Raw genomic sequence first — 23,420 nt, forward strand, 5'->3', positions numbered from 1 at the left:
TCCTGCTCTTGTTGCTTGAGTAAATATTACCAGTAGGAACAGGCTCATCATCTCCGGCTCTCCCTGCAAACCCCACATGAGTGACGTGTGTAGGACGTTTATTTACATGGATGAAAAGATAAAGCCGTGGTGGAAACGTTAACTTTGCTGCTGGATCTCTGCGCTGGGAAGAGCTGGTCCCCCCCTTCCCCCACCCCCAACTTTTCAATCCTTTAGAAAACTTCCAGATAAAACAAACAAATACAACTGCTTTTTGCTTGGAAACGCTGCTTGCTCAAAATCTATTTTTATCAAACTGGGCAGGAGAGAGGGGAAAGAGGCACTTGAGAAGCGGCTCTGTGCAGGCACAGAGAGGCAGAGGGAGGAACGCCAGGCTCTGTGGTTCCCTTTCTCCAGCCCAGCCCTGCTGGTGCTGTCCTGGTGCTGCCCCGGCAGCGATTCAGCCCCGCACGTTCCTGTGTGAAGCAGCAGTTCCCATCACGCTGAGGCAGTGACAAAGCGCCGACGTTACTATGGCAAAGACTTCTCTGCCTCTTACTCACGGGTCCGTGACTCAGCTGCGGGCAGAGCGGGCTCCTCGCTGGGAATTAGCTGGGAACCAGCCTCTGCCTCTGCACCCTACTTGGCCAGAGCCCGGGGCTGGCAGAGCAGAGCAGAGCAGAGCAGTGAGCGGCCCCAGGGCCACCATGGGTCCCTCTCCCGGCAAACCCCACGGCTGGTATTAGGGGAAATTATGTGAAATACAGGCAGCAGATCCTGCCTGCATCTGGAGATGTGTTCAAGGCCACCACTTCGGCTCTTATCACGCCTACAGCTCCAGACTCCGTGCGCAGTCTTGCTGCTCTCTACCTTCTACCAGATATTTCTTGAGGAGCAACCAGGACTTGGTGCTACTCAAGCATTCTGACTCACCAAGACCACTGAGGATATACCCTGAGCACAGCAAGGACACAGAACCCTGCACAAGGGGTCACTCCATGCCTCCTCCTCCACAATGTCTTTAAAGGCAATCCCAATAAATTTGGCCTCCCCCTGCACTCACTACCTGATGTGGCAGCAACAACCCAAACAGCTCCCAAACCCTGCTACCAACAGGAACCACCCTGATGGGAACCTCCCATCAGGCTGAGCCTGTCTCAACAGCAGGACCAAGGCAAGCCAGACACACTCATTCCCAGAAGCAGAGGCCAACAGAGCACACTCCTGAAGCATTTTTGCTGTGCAAAGCCAGCATCATCCAAAAAAGCAAGGAATTAAAGGAATGTTGCTCAGAGGAGGTCCACAGGACTTGGTCTCCAAGCAGGACAAGCCCCAGCCCCGGGGGTAACTGGCACAAGCTATCCTGTCTTTCCTGCACAAGCCCAAACAAGCCCAGCAGACCAAAGTGACAGTCACACCAGTGAAGACAGGGCCTATCTGCAGCCACTGGCAGACGGAGCAGCTCCGAGGACAGCGTGTCTGCCGATGCCCTGCTCTCCTTAAATGCCAAGATTAGCGAGTGCAGTGTGCTGAAGGTCAAGGCTAAGTGACGCTGATGCCTGGGACACATCGGAGCGGCGCAGCAGCGAAACCAAGCCAAAACACACAGCAGGGCAGATGAAGGGAAGCCTCAAGGTGGCCTGGCCCTGCCCCAGCAGTAACAGGCTGCCTGTCCCAGGGTGCAGCCGGCTGGTTCCATGTCTGTTTCCCATCCTACAGTGGTCACACAGCCCCTCAGAGCCACCTGCACACTGCTGAATCCTGCTCTCACACCTACCTGGAAGAGGAGGCTACAATATTAATGAGCCCCGTTTGGGAAATGAATGAGATCTGCTAATTAAGTTTACTCTCATTTAGCGTGAAGAGGAAAAGCAGAGCCACTGCATTTCCCTGCACATGATCAGCGATAGCTGGTGCTGGTGAGGTCAGGGAATAATTTGTGGATGTCATGGCAAAACTAAGTGATGCCACACTGCTCCACATGTGCTTCCTCCACAGAGGTCATGGCTGATACTGGCTATAGGATGAGATTTGGAGGCTCGGTTTGCTCGGGATTATATACAGGAGTCAGGAAGGAAGGTTCATGGCAATTTAATCTCAGTTGTTCTTTCATTTTATTCAGCTTTCTGGCATCTGCTGTTGCCACAAAACAATAGAGTACAATAAATAACAGCTGAATGTTCATTGTTCTTCTCCACGACCGAATCCCACAGCCTCCAATGCTCGAAAAATAAAATGATGATGCTGATATAAACTGCAAGTGAGAGTGAGCAATTAGACTGGAGAAGTCTAGCGGCTGCCTTGGAGGGACGGATGCAGGGAAAAATGTGGTTCTGCAGAAAAACACTTCCGTGATATAATTTCTGCAACATTAGGGAGCAGAGTAAATTAATACACACCGGCTCCACTGCCAGCAAAGCCATATGATCTTATTTCAGATTCTCCCCAGTAATGAACAATGATATCTTTCTAATGTAACTTTTTATATTCAGAGGGCTTGATGTACATTTCACAGAATATTTCATTCCAGCCTTTATATGGGTCTGGGGGTCTTTTATATAGTTTGTTTGCTTTGTTTCTAAAAACAATTCAGTGAAACATGGGAACACAGGAGTGTCTCTGTGCATAGAGAATTAATAAAAAAGAATCGCCGATGTCTTCTCTTTCTCTCATTCCTATAGACTGACTAGGATATTAAATTCCTGGGTGAGTCATTGAATGTTTTCCTGTCTTTCTTTTTACTCTTGCTGTAATAGCTTGCTTGGAAAGATTCCTGCATTGAACATTGTCCTTTGCATTTTCAAAGCACCCCTTGGGGGTTTAGCCATGTGAATTCTATTAGCCAGAAACTGGGAACCCCAGGATACTCTACAAATGAAATAATTATAATCTTTAGTGTCTCTTAGCAGTCCAAGCTATCTCCAAAACACCAAACAAGCCCCGCTACATTCACACCCTGCACCACATGCCAAGAAAGAAGAGCATTAGCCCCATCTGAAGGGGAAACTGAGGCACGGAGAGGTGTGCACATCTACTTGCAGTGGTGAGGAAAACCTCTTTCAGAGCCAGGCTTTCCTCACATTGTCCTAAATCTCTGATTGCCTTTGGGGCAAACCAAAGCGGTTTCCTGCAGGTAACTGCAGAACCAGCTAGGTACAGACCCGTGTGGCCCAGCTGGGCTCTCTGCTCACCGGGGCAGAACAGCACAATCTCACCAGAAACAAGGTATTTGCACAGCCATCAGAACTTGCATCCTGGCCAACACAGCCTGCTCCTCCTCCTGCTCCTTATCTCCCCATGTAATAGCCACGCTCCCGACACCCAGGCAGCAGTTCTGCCCCATCCAGACCTCCCAGACAGGACAGATGGGTGGACAACTCTTTCCCGTGCCACTCCACAGTCCCCACAGCTCTCACCCAACCTGACAAAGGCCGCCCTGGGCTGTGGGAAGCATCCAAGCCCTTGCTAAGAAATATCCCCAGCGCCCAAAGTGGGCTGGGACAGAGCTCTCACCATTTTCAGTTTGTGCTGCTGTAGGATCTCGTCCAAATTCTGCCTCTTCTTGTAGTTGAAGTAGAAGTTTTTGCACTGCGACACGGTCTTGGAGCCCACCATCCTGGCAATGGCCGACCAGTTCCGCCCATGCTCAAGGAGACCTGCAGGTGGGGGAGGCACAGAGGACAAAGGTTTGACACCAGAGGCACTCGCACAAGGCCACCATTATCCACACAGGACCGGAAACCTCCTCCGAGCAAGCCAAACTCCACAGGAACAATGTGCTCACCAGCACCTGTCTGAATGGCTTCTAGAGCAGGGGATGACCTATAAGAGCCTGTTTTTCTTTCCAAAAGGGAAAAAGGCGCTGTGCTGACCGTCTCTGGAATAAAACATGTCCCACAGCCGCGTCCCGGCAGTCACGAGGCTGAGCAGAGCTCCCTGTCCCTTGGGATGGCTGCAGCAGGTGCTGGCACGCCCAGGAGAACTTGGGACAGCTGCTCTCAGCCCTGAACACGAAGCAAAGGCTCTTCCCACCCCAGGGCACACAGCCCTGCCAGGGAAGGGAGGGAAGCCTGGGCAGGTGAGTGGCAGCATGCTGGCAGGGAAGCCCGGGTGATGTCCCTGGCTGGGAAGAGGTGTGCCAGGGGATTAGTGCTCATCACAGGCTCATGAGCAAAAGCAGCTTCCCAGGTCAGGCATCACACCGAGGACTGGCAATCCTGGCCAGATGGTGCCACCCGAGTGTGGGGCAAACCCAACAGGGTGGAGGAGGATGAGGAGGAGGAAGGAGACAGTCAGCACCCCGTGTCCTTGCCATCTCTGCAGGGGTATCTGGGCACCCCTGGTCCTGCAGATAGAGGCAGGAGTTACAACCACAGCCCAGGGATGGGTGCAGCAGCACCTCAGGTTCCTGGAGGTGACCTGTGAAAGAAGAACCCAGACTTTCTGGACATTTCTTTCTTGCTGCCTGCAGTTATTCCTGGTCCTTTGTGTGGTGTCTTGTGGGGCTGGAGCGGCCACCAGTCTGTGGGACACTGCCAGCCTGGCTTGCTCCTGACTGCCCATGTGATGCCACTATCATGCCAACAGCTCCCTACCCCTTCCCTACACCTTGTGAGGGCACAGGATGCAGAGCCTGTAAGTCCAGAGTTACTATACTGCCACAGAAAGGTAACTGCAAGATGAAAGCCAGCACGGAATGAACCTGCTAAGAACATCTTTCTCCTTTGCTGAGGGACTTTCTGCCCAGAGGCCACCAACCACAGAGCCCTGCGTGGCTGGGAGTGGGCACTGACCACTGGCTGCTCTGACACCACAGGGCTTGGGACCATGGTGAGTTCCACACCGGGGCTCCTGGCATGGCTCTGTTTGTGCCTGGGAACATTGCAGCTGTGCCCCAGCCCTGCTGCCAGCCTCCTGCCAAGCTGCTGCCATGTGGCAGCCCAACCTCTGCTTCAACAACAAACCCCAGGGGATGGCTGATCTCAGCACAGCCACACATAACCAGGCCCAAAGGAGCACCCCAGGATCTGCTCTGTGAGCCCATGCAAGGGGAGGGCACGGCCTGGGGGCTGAGGGCATGGCTGCATTGAATAGATGGCACCATGTGCCCCCAGAGAGATGAAATCCCCCCTCCCTGCTTCCCAGGTCCTGGAGAAAACCAGCAGCACCCAGCACAGCAGGAGTTAACATCCAGCTGGTGCCTGTATCCTGCCCGTCCCAGCACCACGCTTATCAAATTGCATGTACGAGGCATCACATGCACTGAGCACCAGAAAGGCCCTGGCAAGCCAAGAAACAAGTTTGAGCTTTAACTCTGCAGCTCCCAGCCTCGCTCAGCCAAACCCACGACCTCTGCCACCCTGCTGACGGGCTGGGACTGCTTAAAAAAAATGATTAAAAAAATCACATCCGGCCACCAATCCTGAGGCAACGAGTGGGGCAAGAGTCCTCCCCCTGCCGTTGCTGAGTGCCGCAGAGGAAAACAGGACAGTCCCCAGTGTCACAACCCATCCCCTCTGACAAAACCCGCTGCTGCCTTCCAAAGCAAACAAGCAGCTCTGTCCCTCTGCTCATCAGCACACTGGTGGCCCAGCAGCAAGTGTGGCAGCCAGGCCAAGGCTGATTGTGTGCCCCGGGCAAAGCTGAAACACTGGCAGCGGTGGGGATGTGCCATGAGCACGGGTGCTCTGGCAGGAAGGATGCCAGGAGGCAGGAGCTGGCATGGCAGAGCTCATGGCTGGGGGGTGATGGATGTCAGCGTGAGTGGTCCCCAGCGTGGTGTGAACTTTACCGGCCACAGGCAATGCCAGCTCCGTGCTGTCCTTCCCCCTGCCCCGGCTGGCTGTGCCCCTGCTCACCAGGACACTGCTGAAGGAGCCTGCAGCAGGGCAGGTGGCCACTGCTTGGGAGGAGAGGAGGAGGAGGCTGCCTGCAGCCCCTGCCCGCGGGACCAGCAGGGAGCCCCGCCACTCTTCTTCTACATGAAACCAGAGCGAAACAGCAACACCGGCTTCCCACGCTGTAGTTATCTGCATGCTCGGGAGGGACCAGCCGAGACACCCCGGTAAGCTCCGGGCTCGCCAGGCACCCCATGTCCATGAGCTGCTCCAGCAGAGCCACCCCCGGAGCCTGCTCCCCCTGCCCCGCACTCCAGCCCGGCACGGCAGCACCAGCCCTCGGTTCCACATCGCAACTGAAACTATGACTAACCGAGTTATCAGATCCTCAGGAAGGCTGAGCTCCTCGGCTCGGGGCGGGGGCTCCGGACGCAGGCTCTGCCGCAGGCACGCAGCCACACACAACCTCGAGGTTAACCCCATCCTTCGGACCCCAACACCCGACTTACGTGCTCCGGCGGGCAGGGAGCACACCCGCAGTGTGCAGCGGGTGGGCTGGCAAGGACACGGCTCTCAGGGCACTTCTTCAAAGCCCCCCCGGGCACGGCAGCCCGCGGCAAAGCGCTGCGAGTGCTCCGCTCACACCCTCCCTACGCATTTCGCTTTCGCTCCCTCGCAGCAGCCGGAGACAGAGAAGAAAGCAAAGCCGGTTCCTTAAATCCTGGGGGCGAGAGGATTTCAGAGCCATGGGCGGCCGGGAGCGGCGAGCAAACGGGCACCGAGGCTGGAAACCAGGTCACAGGCGGCAGACTCCTGACCCCGATGGCAGAAGTTGGTGCGAACACATGCTCCGGCCCCAGCGCTCTTCCCTTCGGAGCGAACGGCGTTCTCCGCTCTCCTCCGCTCGCCCGCCGGAGCGTTCCAGCCGGCTGCAGCCGCGGTTGTTAAGGTGGATGGAAGCGCCGCCAGTATTTTCTCCCCTACCTCATCTCCTTGCTCAGCAGCTCGGGGCTATAGGGAGACTGTGCAGTTTCAGGAGATGCCCGACGTTGCCAAGAAATAATAATAATTAAAAAAAAAAAAAAAAAAAAAAGGCAGGAGAAAAGCGAAGGGGCGGGAGCGCGGCAGCTCCGCTCCTGCCAGCCCGGGGACGGGGAGCCGGTGCCGTCGGTATGTGGCGGAGCAGCGAGCAAGCTCTAATCTGTTCCTCTGGCTGACCCGGGGCTCGTTGCATCTGAATGTGACCTCTAGACAGAGCATTAATAACGAACGTGGCGCTGACCCAAGCTGACAAGGGGTGCGGCGCTTGGCACCCGCTCCCGCCCTCCCTCGCTCACTTTCTGTCTCCCTCGCTCTCGGCTGAATGTCAGCGGCAGGGGGAGGGATCCAGGAAAACAAAGCTTGGCTAATAGTTTTCTCCGCTCTCAAGTGAATCAAAGGCGCTTTTCTTTGGGGACGTGCGCGCCGGCGAGCCCAGTGCCGCACCGACGGAGTGTCCTGGCGCCCCGGGACACCCCGGGACACCGCGGCCCCTGCCCTGGCACAGCAGGGATGGATGCGGAGAGCTCTGGCACCGGGGTCGCCATGGGCACTCCGGGGCCTCTGCTCCCGTTCAGCAAGTGGAGGCTGGAAGGAAGAGGAGCGCGGAGAGCGGGGTTCCGTGCTCGGCATCTCGGGGAGCTGAGAAGAAACCCGGAGGGGCAGCGCGGCGAGCGAGGGCTGTGGGCTCGCAGCCCCTCGGCTCTCTGCAGCTCGGGGCTTTTACTAGAGACATTCCAAGGCGCTCTGGCACGGCTGCCCAGCTCCACCCTGGGCTTGGTGAGGGCGGGGAGAGCCCGTAAAAGGGTCCCTTAATGGGAGTTCTCATGGATTAACAGAGCAAGGTTATAGGGGAAAAACTAAGTGATATCATTCCCTACGCCTGACGGTACCTGGTGTGATCCTCCAGTCCCTCCTGCGCCCACACACCCTCTTGGGAGCGAACATGGAGGCAGTTCTGGCTACGGCACCGCCAAAATGTGCCGCAATCCTGTTCTGGAGAAAGAGCAGCCCCACGGAGGCAGCGACACCACCCAAGGCATCCCGAAAGCCTGCTCTGCATCGCTTCCCCGCACTAACCCCGGGGGGCTTTGCAGAGGCTCAGAGAAGGTGAGTAACTCCTGCTGGGCCATGGATCAGTGGGCGGCAGAGCCAGGTGCACACCAGGCTGCTGATGCTGTGCCAAGGGAAGCAGGGGATGGTGTGTGGGGTGAGCCCACATCCCCAAAGGTGCTGAGGTGCTGCTAGAGGGACCATGGCACAGGCAGCCAGCTCGGTGTGCTCTTGCCACCGTGGTGGGTGATGCCCTTCCTTTCTTCCTTGGTGAGTGATGCCCTTCCTTCCTTCAGGTGATGCGGGCACCAGCCTGCTGCGCTCCCAGTGGACCTTTCATTTGGTGGCTGGACACAAGCACACCTCTGATGTGCCCTACAAGGGAGCTTGCAGCTGAACTTCCCAGCACCTTTCACACCCATCACACCACTTCTCTGCAGGGAGGCAGTGTCACCAAACAAGGCGTGGGTACCTGACCAGCAAGGAGTTGGGATCTTGGACCAGCTCAGCTCTAGTGCAATGTCCCTCTCTGCTGGCCCTGGCTGGGGACCCTCAACTCCCAGATCTCTCATTTGAAATGGGTAATTCCTATACCACTGCATGCACCTGCTGCAAAACCTTGAGCCCTGTGCCCTGATTGGACCTGCCTGGTTTTACCAATCCTGCCACAACCTTTCTTTTTTGCTGTGTCCCATCCTTTGACACAAGGGCACAGGAAGACCCCCTGGATGCCCACTCCTGGAGATGTGCCATCCCCTCTGGTCCAGTATGGCAGTGAGTACACACAGAGCAGCCACTGCTGGCAGGCCTAGCTCTCTTCTTTCACCTGGTTCAGATACTATTCCCGCTCTCTTATTGTTGAAAAAATAATACTCAAAATTAAAATGTAGGCAGCAAATTATAGTAATTACCCAGCAGTTCCTCCTGACAGGCCTTTTGTATTCCATTCACTGACACTCACTAAGCAAATCCTCGCAGTTTGCTCCTACACACTTGGGAAACGTTCAACCAATGGTGGCAGAAAGTGCAGCTCTGGGGGCACGGTGGGCACAGGCATGGTCCTGGGGGTGACACCTTGGCTGAAAGGCAGCCAAGCACCAGCCTGGGATGGCAGGGATGGGACTGCAGTCAACTACAGCCTCACTCAGGGCAAATGTGGCTAATTTAAGCCCTGGACACAGTTGTGCCCTCATGGCACCCAATCTGCCCTATCCAAATAATTTTTACCACGTTGCTTTGTACAGAGTTCATGACAAACACCCACGGCACCCACAGCACTCTGGCTTTGGACACTGGGGTGGCCAGGCTGGGCTCTCCTTGCTCTGGGCTGCCCTTGCACCCTGCCTGGACACAGGACACCTGAGTGGGAGACCCCAAGGCACATCCCACCCCAAGGCCACCAGAAGGACAACGTGCAGTGACGGACATGGACAGCAAACCAGTTTCTCAGCCCACTTTTACTACTATCAGCAGGTTTTTACAGCTGTAAATACCTCTGATGGGAGAAGGGAAGGTTCCAATATGAGCACTGGGGAGACAAAAGAAGGAAGATATGGAGCTGCCAGCTCACCAGCATCACCCAGCCAGCTCCTGCATTTCAGAGGTGATGCAAGGTGGCTGACTTTATTTTAGTTTTGTAAACAGAACAGGACTGGGGAAAAAATGGTTCAGGTCAGTCCAAAACTCAGATGAATTGTTGGCAGCACTGAAAATAAGCATTCAAAAGAGTGTCTTTGGTATCCAAGGGAATATTTTATATCTACCCAAAAGGAACTATATAGGAGTTTTCATGGGTTATTTAACTCTCTGTCATCAGTATTTTACAACCATACCCAACCCTCCCCTGCCTCATCACCTGACTCCATCCCGAGTCCTCAGTGTGGGAAAAGGCATAAAGAGCCCCAGGCTGGCTGTGCCCTGAGGACAAGGAGCACTGAGCCTGGGCAGGGCCTCAGCAAGAACCTGCCACTGGGACCTGCCTCTTTTCAAAGAACAAAACCACTTGTTAGACGCCACGGGAAAACCCCGAGCCGGCGAGAACAGGTACCAGACTTTAAAGACTAACAAAGGTCATGTGGAAACCTCCCGGTTCATCGGGTTCAGCTCCAGGGCGGCTGCGGCTGCCCTGAACCTCTGGCACCAGTGCTGACACTGGGTGGAGGGGCTGGGGGGACAATAACCTCAGCCACTGCTGAGGCTGGTGCTCAGCCACTGCCCAGACCCCCCTCCAGCCCACCCTGAGCTCCTGCCTGCGTGGGCTCATCCAGCAGGTCCCCCAAAGGCAGGAACTGCCTCAACATTGCCTTTTAAGGAGCAGCCCCATCCTGCTGCTGAATGCCTCTGCACCCTGCCCAGCCGCAAAGCTGTGGGTGCTGCTGCTTCCCGGCCTGGGAAGGGAAGGGGGAAATCCTCCAGCAAGTCCGGGTAAATCCAAACCTCCTGCTTTAGGGATCACAGCCGTGGCACAAGGAAATAACATCAGAAAAACACATTCCCCCATCGCTATCCCAATCTCTGCACATTTTGACAGACTACTGAATCGAAGTTCATTGCATAATGAAAGTGTCATTAAGCAAGAACTTTCCTCTTGCTGGGTTTTTGTTCCCCTATTTAAGTTTAGTAACACGGTACTCCCCTTCATTGTCTCCCCCGGCAGACACCATCCTGCCTTCTCCTGATTGGAAACTCCCTGCACAGCTCTGTGACTGGAGGAGAGCAGGCAGCTCAGCTGCCTCCCTGTCCCAGGGATGGTTTCTCTCACCTCCCTGAACACAAATGACATGCAGTTTCATGCCCCACACACAAAACCCAGGCATGGACAGCAGGGCCAGGCTGATCTGGTTGGCAAGTGCTAGGAGCAGAGGTCACCAACTGTCCCCTCAAGATGATGAGGGGACAGCAAGATTTGAGTCCCAGGGTGGTAGGGCTGACCTCCCCTGGGACTCACATCTTGCTGAACTCCCTAAACCAGCCAGCTATGGGCTCTCACTGGTACCAGTATGGAGGAGGGTGCCTTGGGTAGCTGAGTCCTTATGGTGAGGAGGACTGTGCCTGTGTCTGAGCCCAGCCGGAGCAGGCCACCACCCCCTCTGCCCCTGCCCAGCCGTGCTGGCAGCAGCTCTGCCACCGCCTCCTGCAGCCTCTGAGGCTACCTCCGGAGTTTCAGTTGCTGTGAGTCGGAAACCCCCAGCACGCAGGTCCCTGGAAATGCCAGACGCAGCCAGTTCGAAGCATTAAAGCGGCTGCTTCCTGGCAGAGGGGAATTTGGCTTTTCTGTAGAAGTCTGGTGTTGCAATCTCAGTTTCCCAGGTTGTAACGAAGGGAGAAACAATCAGCCATTGGGCTTTACACCAGCAAATCTCCCTGCCTCCTCCTGGCCCCTGGGCTGGAATAGTGCTGCATGCTCCCACGCTTCATCCTTCCTTCACACAGGCTTTGGCAGCTGGTGCTGAGACTCCTTAAGCGCACCTCCGCCATCCAGCATAAAACAACAAGAGGCACTTTTTAACAACCAGATGCTGATCTCCAAAATAAAGCAGTGCTCGGAAAATATCCCTCCAACGACCCTCCCCTGCCAGCATCTGCTCAGCCCATTACCTGGCCCCAGGCCAGTTTCCTTGATTAAAGTCTATCTATTAAGTTTTGTGACTATAGAGAGCCCCGTTCAGCAATGCACAGGATTGGCACTGGGTTGTAAAAGAGGGTTGGAACAGCTTAAAGGCGAGCGAGCCAAACACTTTGGGATATTCACAGGCAAAGTAATCCAAGTCCACAGCTCCCAGTGCCACCTGGGCAGCCGGCGCTCCAGAACGTGCAATCACCATCCCAGCAGCAGGTGCATTCTCCAAGCTGAGCTGAACCTGCTAACACGCCTATTTGCCTTTGCCATCCCTGAACAGCACTCATTTCCATTTTAATTTCCCATTTACAATCCTCTCTGGGCCAGGAGAGTCGGCAGCAACGCAAGCGGGATGCACGGGCTGGGGACGCGAGCTCGACAGCCCATCAACAGGACGTGACTTTGGCAAAAAATTAAAGCAGTGAAAGGGCTGGCGCAGGAGTGGCACGAGGAGGGGAAGTGGCAAGAAGGGCTGTGCTACACTCAGCACTTTTTAAAAACGGTCTCAGCAAAGGCTCTGAATCAGCTCCAGGATGTAAAGTCACCGCACGCTGCCCTGGCTCTTGAGAGCTCCCCAACATGTGCCTGCAGAGTGCTGGGGTTCACAGTCCTCTCCCTGAATCCCAGAGCTGTGAACACAGGCAGACACTCTGTGTGTGCTTTGAACAGATCACACCGAGGCCACTAAGCTCTGAAGAGTGGGGTGAAACTACACCCCATGCTACAGGCACCAGCAGCTCCAACACTGCAATGGACAACGCGCCTTCCCCATTTCCTACAGCCAGCTCCTGCCTTGGGGGACACACACGGCTCCAGCCACAGCCCAGGCATCCCTGGTGCTGGCACAGCTCCTAGGGCTGGACAAGCTGAGCACACTCCCTGCACCATTCCCTGCCTTCCCCACACCCTCCCTGAGGCGCGCTGGGAACAAACCAACAGCAGGACAGGCAGGATCCAGGCCCACAGGATCCACCACACTGCACCAAAGCCAGCACTCAGATTCTTTCCATCCCCAGTTGCTGGATAAGCTCCAGCACAGTCGATAAAAGAAAGAAAATGAGTGTCTCACCTTTTTTAGCTGTCTCCATCTCCTCTTCAGTCCAGCGAGAGCTTTCATTCATTTCCAGGGAAGCTGGGAAGAAGGAAAGAGAGCAGTCAGCTGTGAGCAGGAGCCAGCAAGCCCAGTGAGCTCAGAGGAGGTGTCCCAACACCCAAACCCGGTCCCATGCCCTGTCCCCGGGAGGCATGACAAAACCCCAAGCAGTGCAGAAGTGCTCCCACAAGAAAGGCTGTCATATGGGCTCGTGAGGCTTTTCCACGCCACAGTACTCCATGCACAACATCCCCTCAGGATGCACCTGAGTGAAGTAAAACCTCCACTCTGGGCCTGGAAGCAAAGCCAGATGGCTTGAGAGTGGCAGCAGAATTGCTGCTGATGGTGGCACGCACCCTGGCCCAACAACAGGTACCTAAGATGGAGCTGCCTGGGGCTGTGTGCTTTGGAGGAGGCAGACGCAGGGTGGGACCGTCAGAGACGGAGAAACAGCATCACCTCAGTGGTGACTTTGGCCGACTGCATCTGTCAGGGCTGGCCACTGACAGCACAAGGGTGTTGGCTGTGTGACCACGGGCTCTCTCTGTGCCACCCCTGGGCTCTTGGACAGCACCTCCGAGCCACTGCCAGCAACACTGAGGGCCAATCTGGAGCCTATTGAAGGGGATATGCTGCTCCAGCCAGGAGGCTGGCAGGGGTGTCAGCATCTCTCCCCAAATCCAAGCAGGTGTTGGGGACACCAAGGTCCTGTATAAAGCCTTCACTATGCACCAGTCCTGCTGGCAGCCTGGCACAGAGCAAACCCTACAATAACAAACTGGGGTGTGAGTCAGAGACAAAAAACAACTCGGTAAGGAAACAGATTTCCGGCTCAGGCTGCCAAGGGGTTATTACTCTAAACAACAGGCAAAGCATTATTTCAACAGTGATGAGAGATGTTTTGACAGTGTCCTTTCAAAATGGAAAACAGGCTGATAGGTTCAGGATAAAGAATACAGGCAAGGAGAGAAAGAAGGATCTTCGAAGAAGCTCTACAAGAAGCTGAGTCCTGTGGGAGGACAGCGTGAGTTGCAGTGCCCACAGCAGTGGGCAGAAGAATCTCCTTCAGAGCTGGCTGAGCACGACTGCAGGTGTCACCTCCCGGAAGACAGCACAGGTCACTGCCTCCCCCAGAACCGTGCTGCCCCTGGGACACCAGCCAAGAGGGAGGGAAACTGATACCTCACTGCTTCCCCCTGGCAGCAGGCACGGCCAGGGCCACAGCGCTCGTTTACGTAAAAGCGAGTGTCCCCAACGCCGTGCAGGCCCTTGGCTCAGCTGGTGACGGCTGTTATTGTATGGTGCAGAAATGTCACAGAAATGGCCCGTTTGGTTTGATTAATGGCATCGCCTGAGGTTGCGCAGTTATGAAACAGATGCCCACGGGGAGCTCCGGCACGCTGCAGTTAAACCACAATACGGTTTTGTGCTGGTTTTTAATGTTCAATTGGTATTTAAAATGCAATAACTTTCTTAGCCAACCTAAATTAAAGCGCTATTGGAGAGACATAAAGTGAAATCAATTGCTCAGATATGTCACTGGAATTGATCCATTCCTTTTTCCCAATTTAACATGGTCTAAAGGCTTTCCTCTGTGTTCGCAGTGAAGTTTATCAAGGACTCTGAGATATCAGGATAAAAAAATCCCATCTAAGTTACTGGCATTATCTGCTGCTTCTCTGCAGCACTGCTGAACAAGTTGGAGGGAGAGAGCAGGGCTCTGTTGTGCTGGGGACTATTTATATCGCCTGTATGAAAACAGAGCGCTCGCAATCAAGGCTTCAGCCAGTTGTCAGCAGAGAACAGGGAGGCGAAACACCTCCGCGTGATTTATGGCACATGGAACAGCACAAGCCAGAAACTGCAGAGCAAGGGATCCGAGAGGAGTCACCCTGCTTTTATTTCTACCTGCCTTAGGTAGCACAGCAATAATTCTGTACTTTGACAGAGTAGAATATATAGGAATATCAGCCAAATTCCTCGATGCATTGGCTTCTGTAAGTCAATATGTGAGCCTGCTCCCTGGGGTGGCAACTAGTGATGCTGCAGGTGCCAGAGGCAGATGTGCCCAGTGTGGGGCTGTGGATGCTGCCATGAATTCCCATCTACCCAAGGTCAGCATGGCAGGGCTATGGCCACACTGTGGGCTGGTGTAGTGCCTGGATGCCACGGTACAGGCATGGATGGAAATGGACCAGCCCAATGCCCAAGGCCAAGGAGGAGGAGATCCCACAGGCTGCAGCTGCTCAGGCTCCAGACAAATTTGAAAACAGAGCAGGTAGGAGAAGTGGCAGAGACCCAGGAGGGCAGAGCAGGGGTCCCACGCAGACATTGAGGGGACTGGGAAGCCAAAGGAGCTGCAAAGGGAATCAGCTCCAAGTGCAGGAGGGACAAAACTTTGCCAAAGCACTGCTAAAACTGAAGGCTTCCCTTTTTCTCTTTTGCAACACTTTCCCTCTGAGGCCATAAAACGCACGAACACTCAGCCAGGAAAGCCCGGGCTTGCAAATGCCCCCACTTATTCTGGTGAACCACACTGAGCAATCCACGTGACAGAGACAAACATCACTGCTACTCCCCAGAAAGAAGCATTTCACAAAGGATTTCCCTCTTCTGCGAGCGGGGAGCAGAGCAGGCTGACGTCCCATCCCAGCACAATGGACACCCCAAAAGCCCAGCCCAGGGCAGGGTGCCCTCGTCCCCTGGCACGTACCCAGCTCGGCGCTCTGCTGTGGCGTGGCTGCCTCCTCGTTGTTGGCCTCGTTGGCCATGGAGCGCGTGATGCGGCCCTTGCGCCGGCCCTGGCTGTTGGCGGTTTTGCGGCCCTTGGACGTGACCGTTTCCTTCTCATCGTTGTCTTCTCCGGACGTGTCGTCGTTCTTGTCCCTGCAAAAACAGGGAGAGAAGGAAAAAAATAATAAAATGTTGTTTGGTTGGTCTGATTTTTAGGTCAAGCAATTATTTCTCTGCACGTGTCTGGGGATTTTTCTTTTTGTTGTTGGTTTTTTAGGGGGGCAGGTCTGCAGTTTTTTTGCAGACGCAGGCTCTTTTCCTGGCTGGGATTGGCAGTGGGGTGATTTGTAGTGGGGTTTTCTTTCTGCAGCTGGCTGCAGCTCCACCACCAAGTGCACGCAGAGACCTGACGGAGACAGGTTTAATACCAGACCATTCAAATTCATCCCTGCCTCCTCCTCATTTATCTTCCTGAAAGGGACCTGCTGGTAAATGTCTTTGCAGCCTAGATATAATGAAGCCAGATGTTCTTTTAAAGCAAGTATTAAGCCCATTACAGATAGTGAGCGGTCTGCGTGCCAACCTTCCCCTGCCACGGCGCTGATGCTCGGTGTGAGGGAGGCAGGGCTGGCTGGAGCTCTGCATCTGGGAGTGCTCACGGTGACATCAATAACACCAAAGGTGAAATGCTGTGCTCCGCTGCCCCCGGATTGCTCCTCCAGCTCCCAGAGGCTCTCGTAACAACAGAACAAGCTGGAGGATCACAGGAGCTGTGCAGATTGATTGGGTTGATATAAAAAAACCCCATATCGTGTTGCTTTCCCACTTTGGGAGCAGCGGGGAAGAGGAATGAGGAGGAGGATCTGCCTTTCCCTCCATGCAGAGGAGGTGAGGTGGGCACACACAGTCCTGCACGGGGTCAGGCAGCCTGGACCGTGCTGCATCCCATCACCACATCCCACCAGTGCAGCCCAGCCCACTGGAGCCAGGCAGCGAGGGCTGTCCTTACTTTGTCAGTTCTTCTTTGTCATTTTCTGTTTCCTGCTTGTCTTCCTCCTTCTCTCCCTCCTTCTCTTTTTCTTTCTCTTTTTCATCTTTCTCCTCTTGGCTGCTCCGGGGCATTTGCTGCTGCTGCAAAACAAAGGACATAAAATAAACCAAGCCCTCATTGCTGAGGCGGACACAGGGCAGCACCTGGGCCAACCCAAACAACTGCTGTGAAACAATGCTGGGGGCAAGTGGCCAAGAGGAAAGAGCTGCAGGCAGAGGGTGCAGGCAGGGCACTGCTGGAGGCCACAGGGGCTGAGAGATCTCCTTTCCAGGGGGATCAGAGGTGGCTCATGATCAGGCATGGCAGCTGCACTCTGGCTCCCATTCTAGGCAGTGGGACAGCCCCAGCTGCTCCCCTGGGGTCAGGCAACAAGCAAGGATCTGATGTGGGGGTAAAGCAGGGAGGTGAGAACTACCCTCCTGTTCTGGCTCGGTGCTTTGCAGCCAGTGGATGCATTTTGCTGGAGCATAAAGGAGACAGGGCACCAGTGACACCCCGAGGCTCAGCAATATCAACACTCCTGATCTTTTCCCAAAGTGTCTGACACAGCCCATGGGGAATGTTTGTGACTGTGTAGCACCAAGCAGGGAAGGTGCCCTCTCTGCACCACCTGGCACCTTCAGCAGAGGCCGTGAGCCCAACCACCCCAACATCTCTGCTGCTGCTCAGCCAAAGGCGCTGTGGTACCCCAGGGAGGGACACAGGGATTATTATAGCTCTGGATTTTGTTTCAACAGCTGCAGGAAGGAGGTTGCTGGGGAGGCCTGGTTCCCCTGACCTCCCTTCCCTCTGGTGACCAGCAAACGAGAGGCGTTGAATAGAGAAGTAGAAATTAGAGACGGAAATGATTTATTAAACCATCCTGCTCCTGGCTAATGCAAGGCTGCCTGCTCCAGGAAACCCACCCGGGCTCACCCAGCCCCTGCCCAGCCTGCAGGGCTTCCACCACCCCCTTGGGAAAGGGTTTGGTGATGTAATGGGGAGTAAAATGGCCTTAAAATGGATTTATCAGCAGAAGGTGGCTGATCTGGCTGGCACGCAGCCATACAGCAAGTACTGATGAGGTGTCCTCACATCCCCAAAGCCAGCAGGACTGGCCTGGTCCCACTCTGCAGGACTGGGAGGCTGCTTCAAACATGGGCATCCTGCAGCAGCAGCACTGGGTGCAAGTAGAGCTCTTTGACCCCATGGGCTGGTGCTAAAATCAGAGGCGTGGAGCTGTCAAATGGAGCAGTTTAACAAGAAAACTGCTGATTCCTTCAGGCCCTGGTTGCACAAAAGTCCTTAAAACCCATGCACAGCCATCACTGAAACCCCAGTGACTTTCAGTTCCTCCTTGTACAGGGGCAGGCAGCTGTGCCATCAGGACCCTGGCATGCCTGGGCAGCCCCTGGAGCACCTCTGCACACGTGCAGAACACAACTGCAATGCATCAGCTCACACCCCTGCTGCTCTGGGAATTGCTCCGTGGGATGCAAGGCTGGGACGTCCCGGGGGAGAGGGAGTCAGGAACAGTTGGGATGAGCACTCAGTTGCTTTTGATTTTCCAAAGTCCACAGATCACTAAGGCCTGGGAAACAGGCTGTCTCATGCAGCAAGGGACCAAGGGAAGTGTCAACCCCATTACTGGGCACTGCCCTGGTCAGCCCCAAGCTGGGGGAGAAGGAGGGCAGGGGACAAGCTGGAACAGAAGGTGTGGAGGCCTGCACTGGCTGCAGAAGGGCAAAGGGCATCCATCATGTGCATTTCTCCAGCACTGCCCTGAACTCTCTGACTCTGAGTCACTCTGTGGTGAACCCTGAGCACGGGTTCAGCCCAGACTGACAGCCCTGAGGTGAGGGCTGTGACCTCCAAGGGCTGGGCAGGCAGCAGGACAGGCTCTGCCCAGCCCTGGCCATCACCACCCACCTGCATTCCCCTCACCAAAGGCTTTGGCAAGGGAGGGGAGCCCGTGTGAGTTTCCCAGTATTTCTATCAAGCAACGGCAAATATTTTCTTTTGAGGGATGGGGAAATTCTGCATCCCAGAAATCCCAGCTCTCCTTTAGATTTAAACCCAGCCATGGCCGCACGAGTACCTGTCCCAGCTTCAGGAGCGAGCCTCAAAGAAAGGTTCAACATCACCTTATCCTGTTTCTATAGTTGTCTGAACTAGAGGGCTGCCACCTGTGCAGCCATCGCAGCTTTTCCCCATGGAACGGCAGTGATGCCAAGGAGCTCCCTCTACCAGCCTGCAAACACAGGGAGAGATGAGAGTGGCCTTGGTGGCTCATGCAGCAACACAGGTGCTCCCCTGCAGAGGCATCTGCCAAGCTTTGGCATGATCAGGATGGGCAAACCCCACTGGGCTGGCTTCAGTGGGCCACTGCACATCCTTCTCCTCCTGAACGTTTCAAGCCCAGCCTGGTAGGACATCTAATCAAGGTTTCTCCCAGTGCAGAGGAACATCTCAATCCAAGGTTGCCCTCTAGTGATTGCCCTGCTCTGGCCACGGCCGGGTGCCCAATGCCAGGAGCAAGAGCTGGGTGGGATAAGCACCCTGCACCCAGCAAGACAGACAGGACAGGTCTCACCTGTCAGCCAGGTGAAATACAGAAAATGGGCAGCATCATCACCATCAGGCCACCCAAGCTCCACCCAAGGCTGTGCTCATGTCCTCATCTGAGGGAAGGCTCCCAGCCAAATGCTGATCTGAACCTGGCAAGCCCACAGTGATGGCTTATCTCCTGTACTGGAGCTTGGCTGCAGAGCAGGGCACCTGCCAAACGCCCCAGGAAACGCCTCTGCTCGTGAACATCCCCCTTACATCACACCAGGGGTAGCTGCTGGGCTGGAAGCTGTGGGGCTGTACCGAGCACCCAGCCCTGGGTGGGGAGCAGGGACCCTGGGGTGCTGAACGAGGCCATTTCAGAGGTCAGCCACAAATGGCACACACAGACGGGACCATCCCCCAGTGAGGGACCACGGCAGCTGCTCCAGCCCATCCTCGCCCTGTGCTCTACCCCAAGCCTCAGACTGGCCCTGGAGCCGGCCCATGCCATGGCACAGCGGTGGGAAGGCAGCGCCGGGAGCCCCCGGGCCGGCCGGTCCCCGCTCCCGGCGCTGCCCCCGCCGTGTGTGGGGAGGCTATTCTTAGTGCTGGACACGGACCAGCTCGGGATGATTCAAGGGACGGGACGCCATCCCAAAGCGTGACGGGCCAGGAAATGCTTCCCCAATTACCAGCTGATGTTTCCCTGTGATTCACACCGCCCAGGCTAGAGGTGGACTGGCAGGTGGCTCAGCCCTCAGCGGAACCCCCAAAGGCCGGCACCAAAACTGCTCAGCTCCCGGCTAACTCAAACTTAAACCTCTCTCCACCTACATCTCTGCTATCCTGGGGATGAGGCACGCCACTTCCCAGAGCTAAACCAGGTACGTGCTGCCCCCCTTGCACAAGAGGGCCAAGAGATGTGCCTGAGGCCAGGGAAGATGCCTGTGGCAGAGGGCAGGGCCGGCCCTCCCTCCCAGGTCAGACGCTCTAAGCCCGGACCGCCCTTCCTCCGCCTCAGCATCGCGGCTGCTTGTTTTTGCTGCCGACGCATCCTGTTTATTTAAAAAGGCCCCGGGACAAAATCGGACGCGGGACGCGTGAGCAGAGGCCGACCCTGCCCCGGGTCCGGGGGGACAGGCGGCCTCCCCCGCTCGCTGCGCTGCGGCCCGAGCCTCTCGGTAATTACAAACACCTGCTCACCTCTGCCCCGCGGTCCCGCCGGGCCCGGAGCAGCTGGGGCGGCGCAGAGCGCTGCCAGCTCTCCCGGGAACAGCGCGTTCCGGGCCCGGGGCCCGCCGCAGGCACGCATGGGCTCCCGCAGCGCCCGGCTCGGCCCGGCCGGCTCCTCCGGGCACGGCACCGCCAGCTCCGCCACCATAAAGCTCCGTCTCCCAGCGCACGTTCGGGGCACGGCGGCTTCCAGGTAGGAGCCGGGCACGGACGGGCTGACCCCGCTGAGAACGGACCGGCTTGCCGCGGGTCCTGACAGCGAGACTCGCCGGGAGAAAGCCCTGGCGGGGAAGAGGTGCAGCTCCTCCCACTCTGTTTACTTCCTCTGCCGAGGCACTGCCTGCTCCTGGGAGCGGGACGGAGGGCAGGAGGAGGTGGGGGAAGCAGCTCCCCACCTTGGCCCTCCCCAGCCCCGCCGGAGGCGCCCGAGCCGGTGGCACAGAGACGGCGAAAGCGGCCAGAAAGCCGTCGGCAGCCGGCAGCGCCTCCGGAGCGCCCCGCTCGCACGCTCTCCGGGAGCTCCGGCCCCTCATCGCCCCCAGTCCCCCGTCACTCACCTCCCCGCTCCCCGGCTCCCGCGAGCGGCCGGTCCCCGACAGCCCCATGGGCAGCTCCCGGCCCCTGCTCACCGCCCAGCCATCCGGGCGCGCTGTGCCTTACGTTCTCCGGCTCTGAAGGCTTCCTGACGATTTGCATAGTTAAGCCGTAAACTAACCACAACATTCCTCTTATGATTTTGCAATCTGCTGGAATAACGTGGTCGCTCTAAGTCGAGCGATGAATCATCATCTATAAACCACAGCTCTCGTCACCGGGGCTCTCAGTGCTGGCTGCAGCCTGCGTGATTAATCCGCCAGGATGCCAAGCTTAACCTACAGTGCAGGGCTATTTATTTTCCAAACTTGCAAGCCTCCGGAAAACGACGGCCGCTGCCTTCCCCATCCCCTTAGTGGCGAGATGCCCCAGGCTGTGGCAGGGGACCAGAAACAAGAGACCTCCCTTGTTGCCCACAGGACATCCCAGCGTTAACCACTGGACTGTGCACCTTGCAACTGAGGCACCCACGCCCTCCCCCGGCTCCCCCCTCACTCCTTGTGCCACAGCACCCTCAAAACATGCACCAAAACATCACTTTTGCCAGCAGGGATGAGCTCATCCCGGGCAGTCCAGTTCCTGAATCAGAACTACCAGCTCCTGCCACCCCAACTACACCACTTGCTGCTGGATATGCTAGTGGGGAACCAGGTCATGGTGGTGGCACTGAGGGAGAGCCCAAGAGCCCCTGGGGCTGGCATCTTCTCCCTCCTACACCAGGTTTCAAAGGTTTCAAAGCCAGACTGGCTGCATGGGGGATGCCATTTGCTTGCCAGCAGATGCATCACGTCCCCTGCCATCATTACAGTGCCCTGGGCTCTTACAGGAGATGGAACCACCAGCTCCTGTTTGTCCCTTAAATCACTAGGGAGCGAGCCTGTGCACCCTGGTGCGGAGGGAGCTGTGCATGCCAGCCTGAGCTGCAAGGCACATGGTTTTGGTGCCACTCAAGCTCGTTCCCAGCTACTGCAGGCAGCGAGCTCCGGGTTTTGTTTAAAGCGGCTCTGCACCCTTGCCACAGTCTCACTGCGGCAGCGCAGGGACTCGTGCCAACCCTCTCCCCGGCATGTCACACCAGAGTCTGCCTTGACAGGGACTTTGGAGGGAGCTGCATCCCACCAGTGTGAGCCCCATCCCCTCTGGCAGCTGGGAGCACCTACTCGGCTGTGCCACCTCTCCAACGTGCAGGGCACCAGCTCTTCACTCCTCCGGCGTGTGACTTCAGATCAATGGCATTTATGATGTTCTCTGGGGCACTCAGCTGCAGAGCAGGCTCAGGCCAAGGTCATTGCACGCAATCAGGGAGTTGCAAATTAAAACCAGCTCGAGATAAGCTGAAGACAAAAGGCCAATGCTGGGCTGGCCAGGAACGCCTGGGGTTTGTTTTGCTGCTTCTCCAGGAGCCCCAGCACAGCTGCCATGGCCGTGGGCACACATGGGTGCCTGATGGCATCACCCTGAACATCCCACAGGGTCCAGAACTGGCACCATGGGGTATGATGCTCCATGCTCTGTGCAGGACAATGAGCAGGACTTGGCACTTGGCTCTTATTCCCAGACCCACAGATTCTCTGCAGGGCATCTTTGCCAGGAACAGGGCCGCCTATTCCTATCCTCTCTCTGCCACCTACATCTGTCTTTCCACCTGCTTTCAATCTCTGCCCCTGGCAGGTCACATCAGTGAGAGCCAGGGCAGGGACTTGGCCACAGAGCACCCTCAGCACCAGGCTCCCTGTTAGCCACCACGCTGCCCAGGCACCCCAAGTGCCCATGGAGTTTTCCTTCCTTGCCAGTGCCACACCTCTGATACAGCCACTGCAAACACTGCTCCCCACACATCCCTACCACCTCCCGAGGCAGGCTGGACACACAGCACAGGGAGGATGGCTCAGAAACACATTTGTGTGTCATGACACCGACTGGCAGTGCCTGGAGCCCCTGCTGCAGTGGTCTGGAAGGCCTCAGGGCTGGCTGCCACCCACGGCCACGCAGCCTGGCTTCTCACGGCCGCGCGCGGCACCCTCCGCTCCTGGGAGAAACCACAAAGCAAAACAAGCCCTGCCAAAACAACAACGGGAGGAAGAGGAATGTCTGCCGGCAACACAGCTTTGATTGCTTGTGTCCCAGGGCTGGGTTTGATGCTGTTGGCTGTGGAAGCAAGTAAAAAAAAAAAATCAAAGGGCCAGGCTCAGATTTCATAAGAATGATAGAGAGCATGGGGATCACTCTGTGCAGCTCAAACTGTGACAGCTCTGAGCTGGGCTGCTCCTCTAGCAGCAAACAGCCACCTCTGCAACACAGGCAGCACATGGCAGGGATGGAGAACACCGAGGCTGTGCCTACCCAGTGTCCCAGGAGATGTGGACAGGCCCTGTGCACACTCACCAATACAGCTCTCAGGCACCACAGGCCACAAAACACGGCCAGTGCCAGCAGCAAAGTGCCCACAGCTGCAGCCAGGCTGCCCTGCCATGCCATGGCAAAGCCCTGTGCCATCTCCCAGGCTGCTGGCCCTGGAGCAAGCAGGGTCCTGGGGGCATGCAGCACGTCAGGGGCAAGGAGAGGGGCTGGCAATGGGACTGGAGTCATGCTGGACCCTGCATCACTTGGCAGACCACAGGACAAGCATGCCCAAGTGCACTCACCCAAGTGTGGGCTCAT

The 23,420-nt window shown here is 56.4% G+C and overlaps 1 protein-coding gene across 1 annotated transcript in view; it reads right to left on the reverse strand.

Moving 5' to 3' along the window:
* NCOR2 (nuclear receptor corepressor 2) overlaps positions 1-23,420 on the reverse strand; it is a 224,697-nt gene that overhangs the window by 38,332 nt on the left and 162,945 nt on the right. The window contains exons 15-18 of the mRNA XM_058816892.1: positions 16,362-16,483; positions 15,333-15,505; positions 12,596-12,658; positions 3,493-3,635 (exon numbers count right to left, since the gene is read on the reverse strand). Coding sequence (XP_058672875.1) covers positions 3,493-3,635; positions 12,596-12,658; positions 15,333-15,505; positions 16,362-16,483 — 501 coding nt within the window. The remainder of the gene's footprint in view (positions 1-3,492; positions 3,636-12,595; positions 12,659-15,332; positions 15,506-16,361; positions 16,484-23,420) is intronic.

This window comes from Ammospiza caudacuta, chromosome 18, assembly GCF_027887145.1.
Source record: "Ammospiza caudacuta isolate bAmmCau1 chromosome 18, bAmmCau1.pri, whole genome shotgun sequence".
In the NCBI taxonomy this organism is placed as follows: Eukaryota; Metazoa; Chordata; class Aves; order Passeriformes; family Passerellidae; genus Ammospiza; species Ammospiza caudacuta.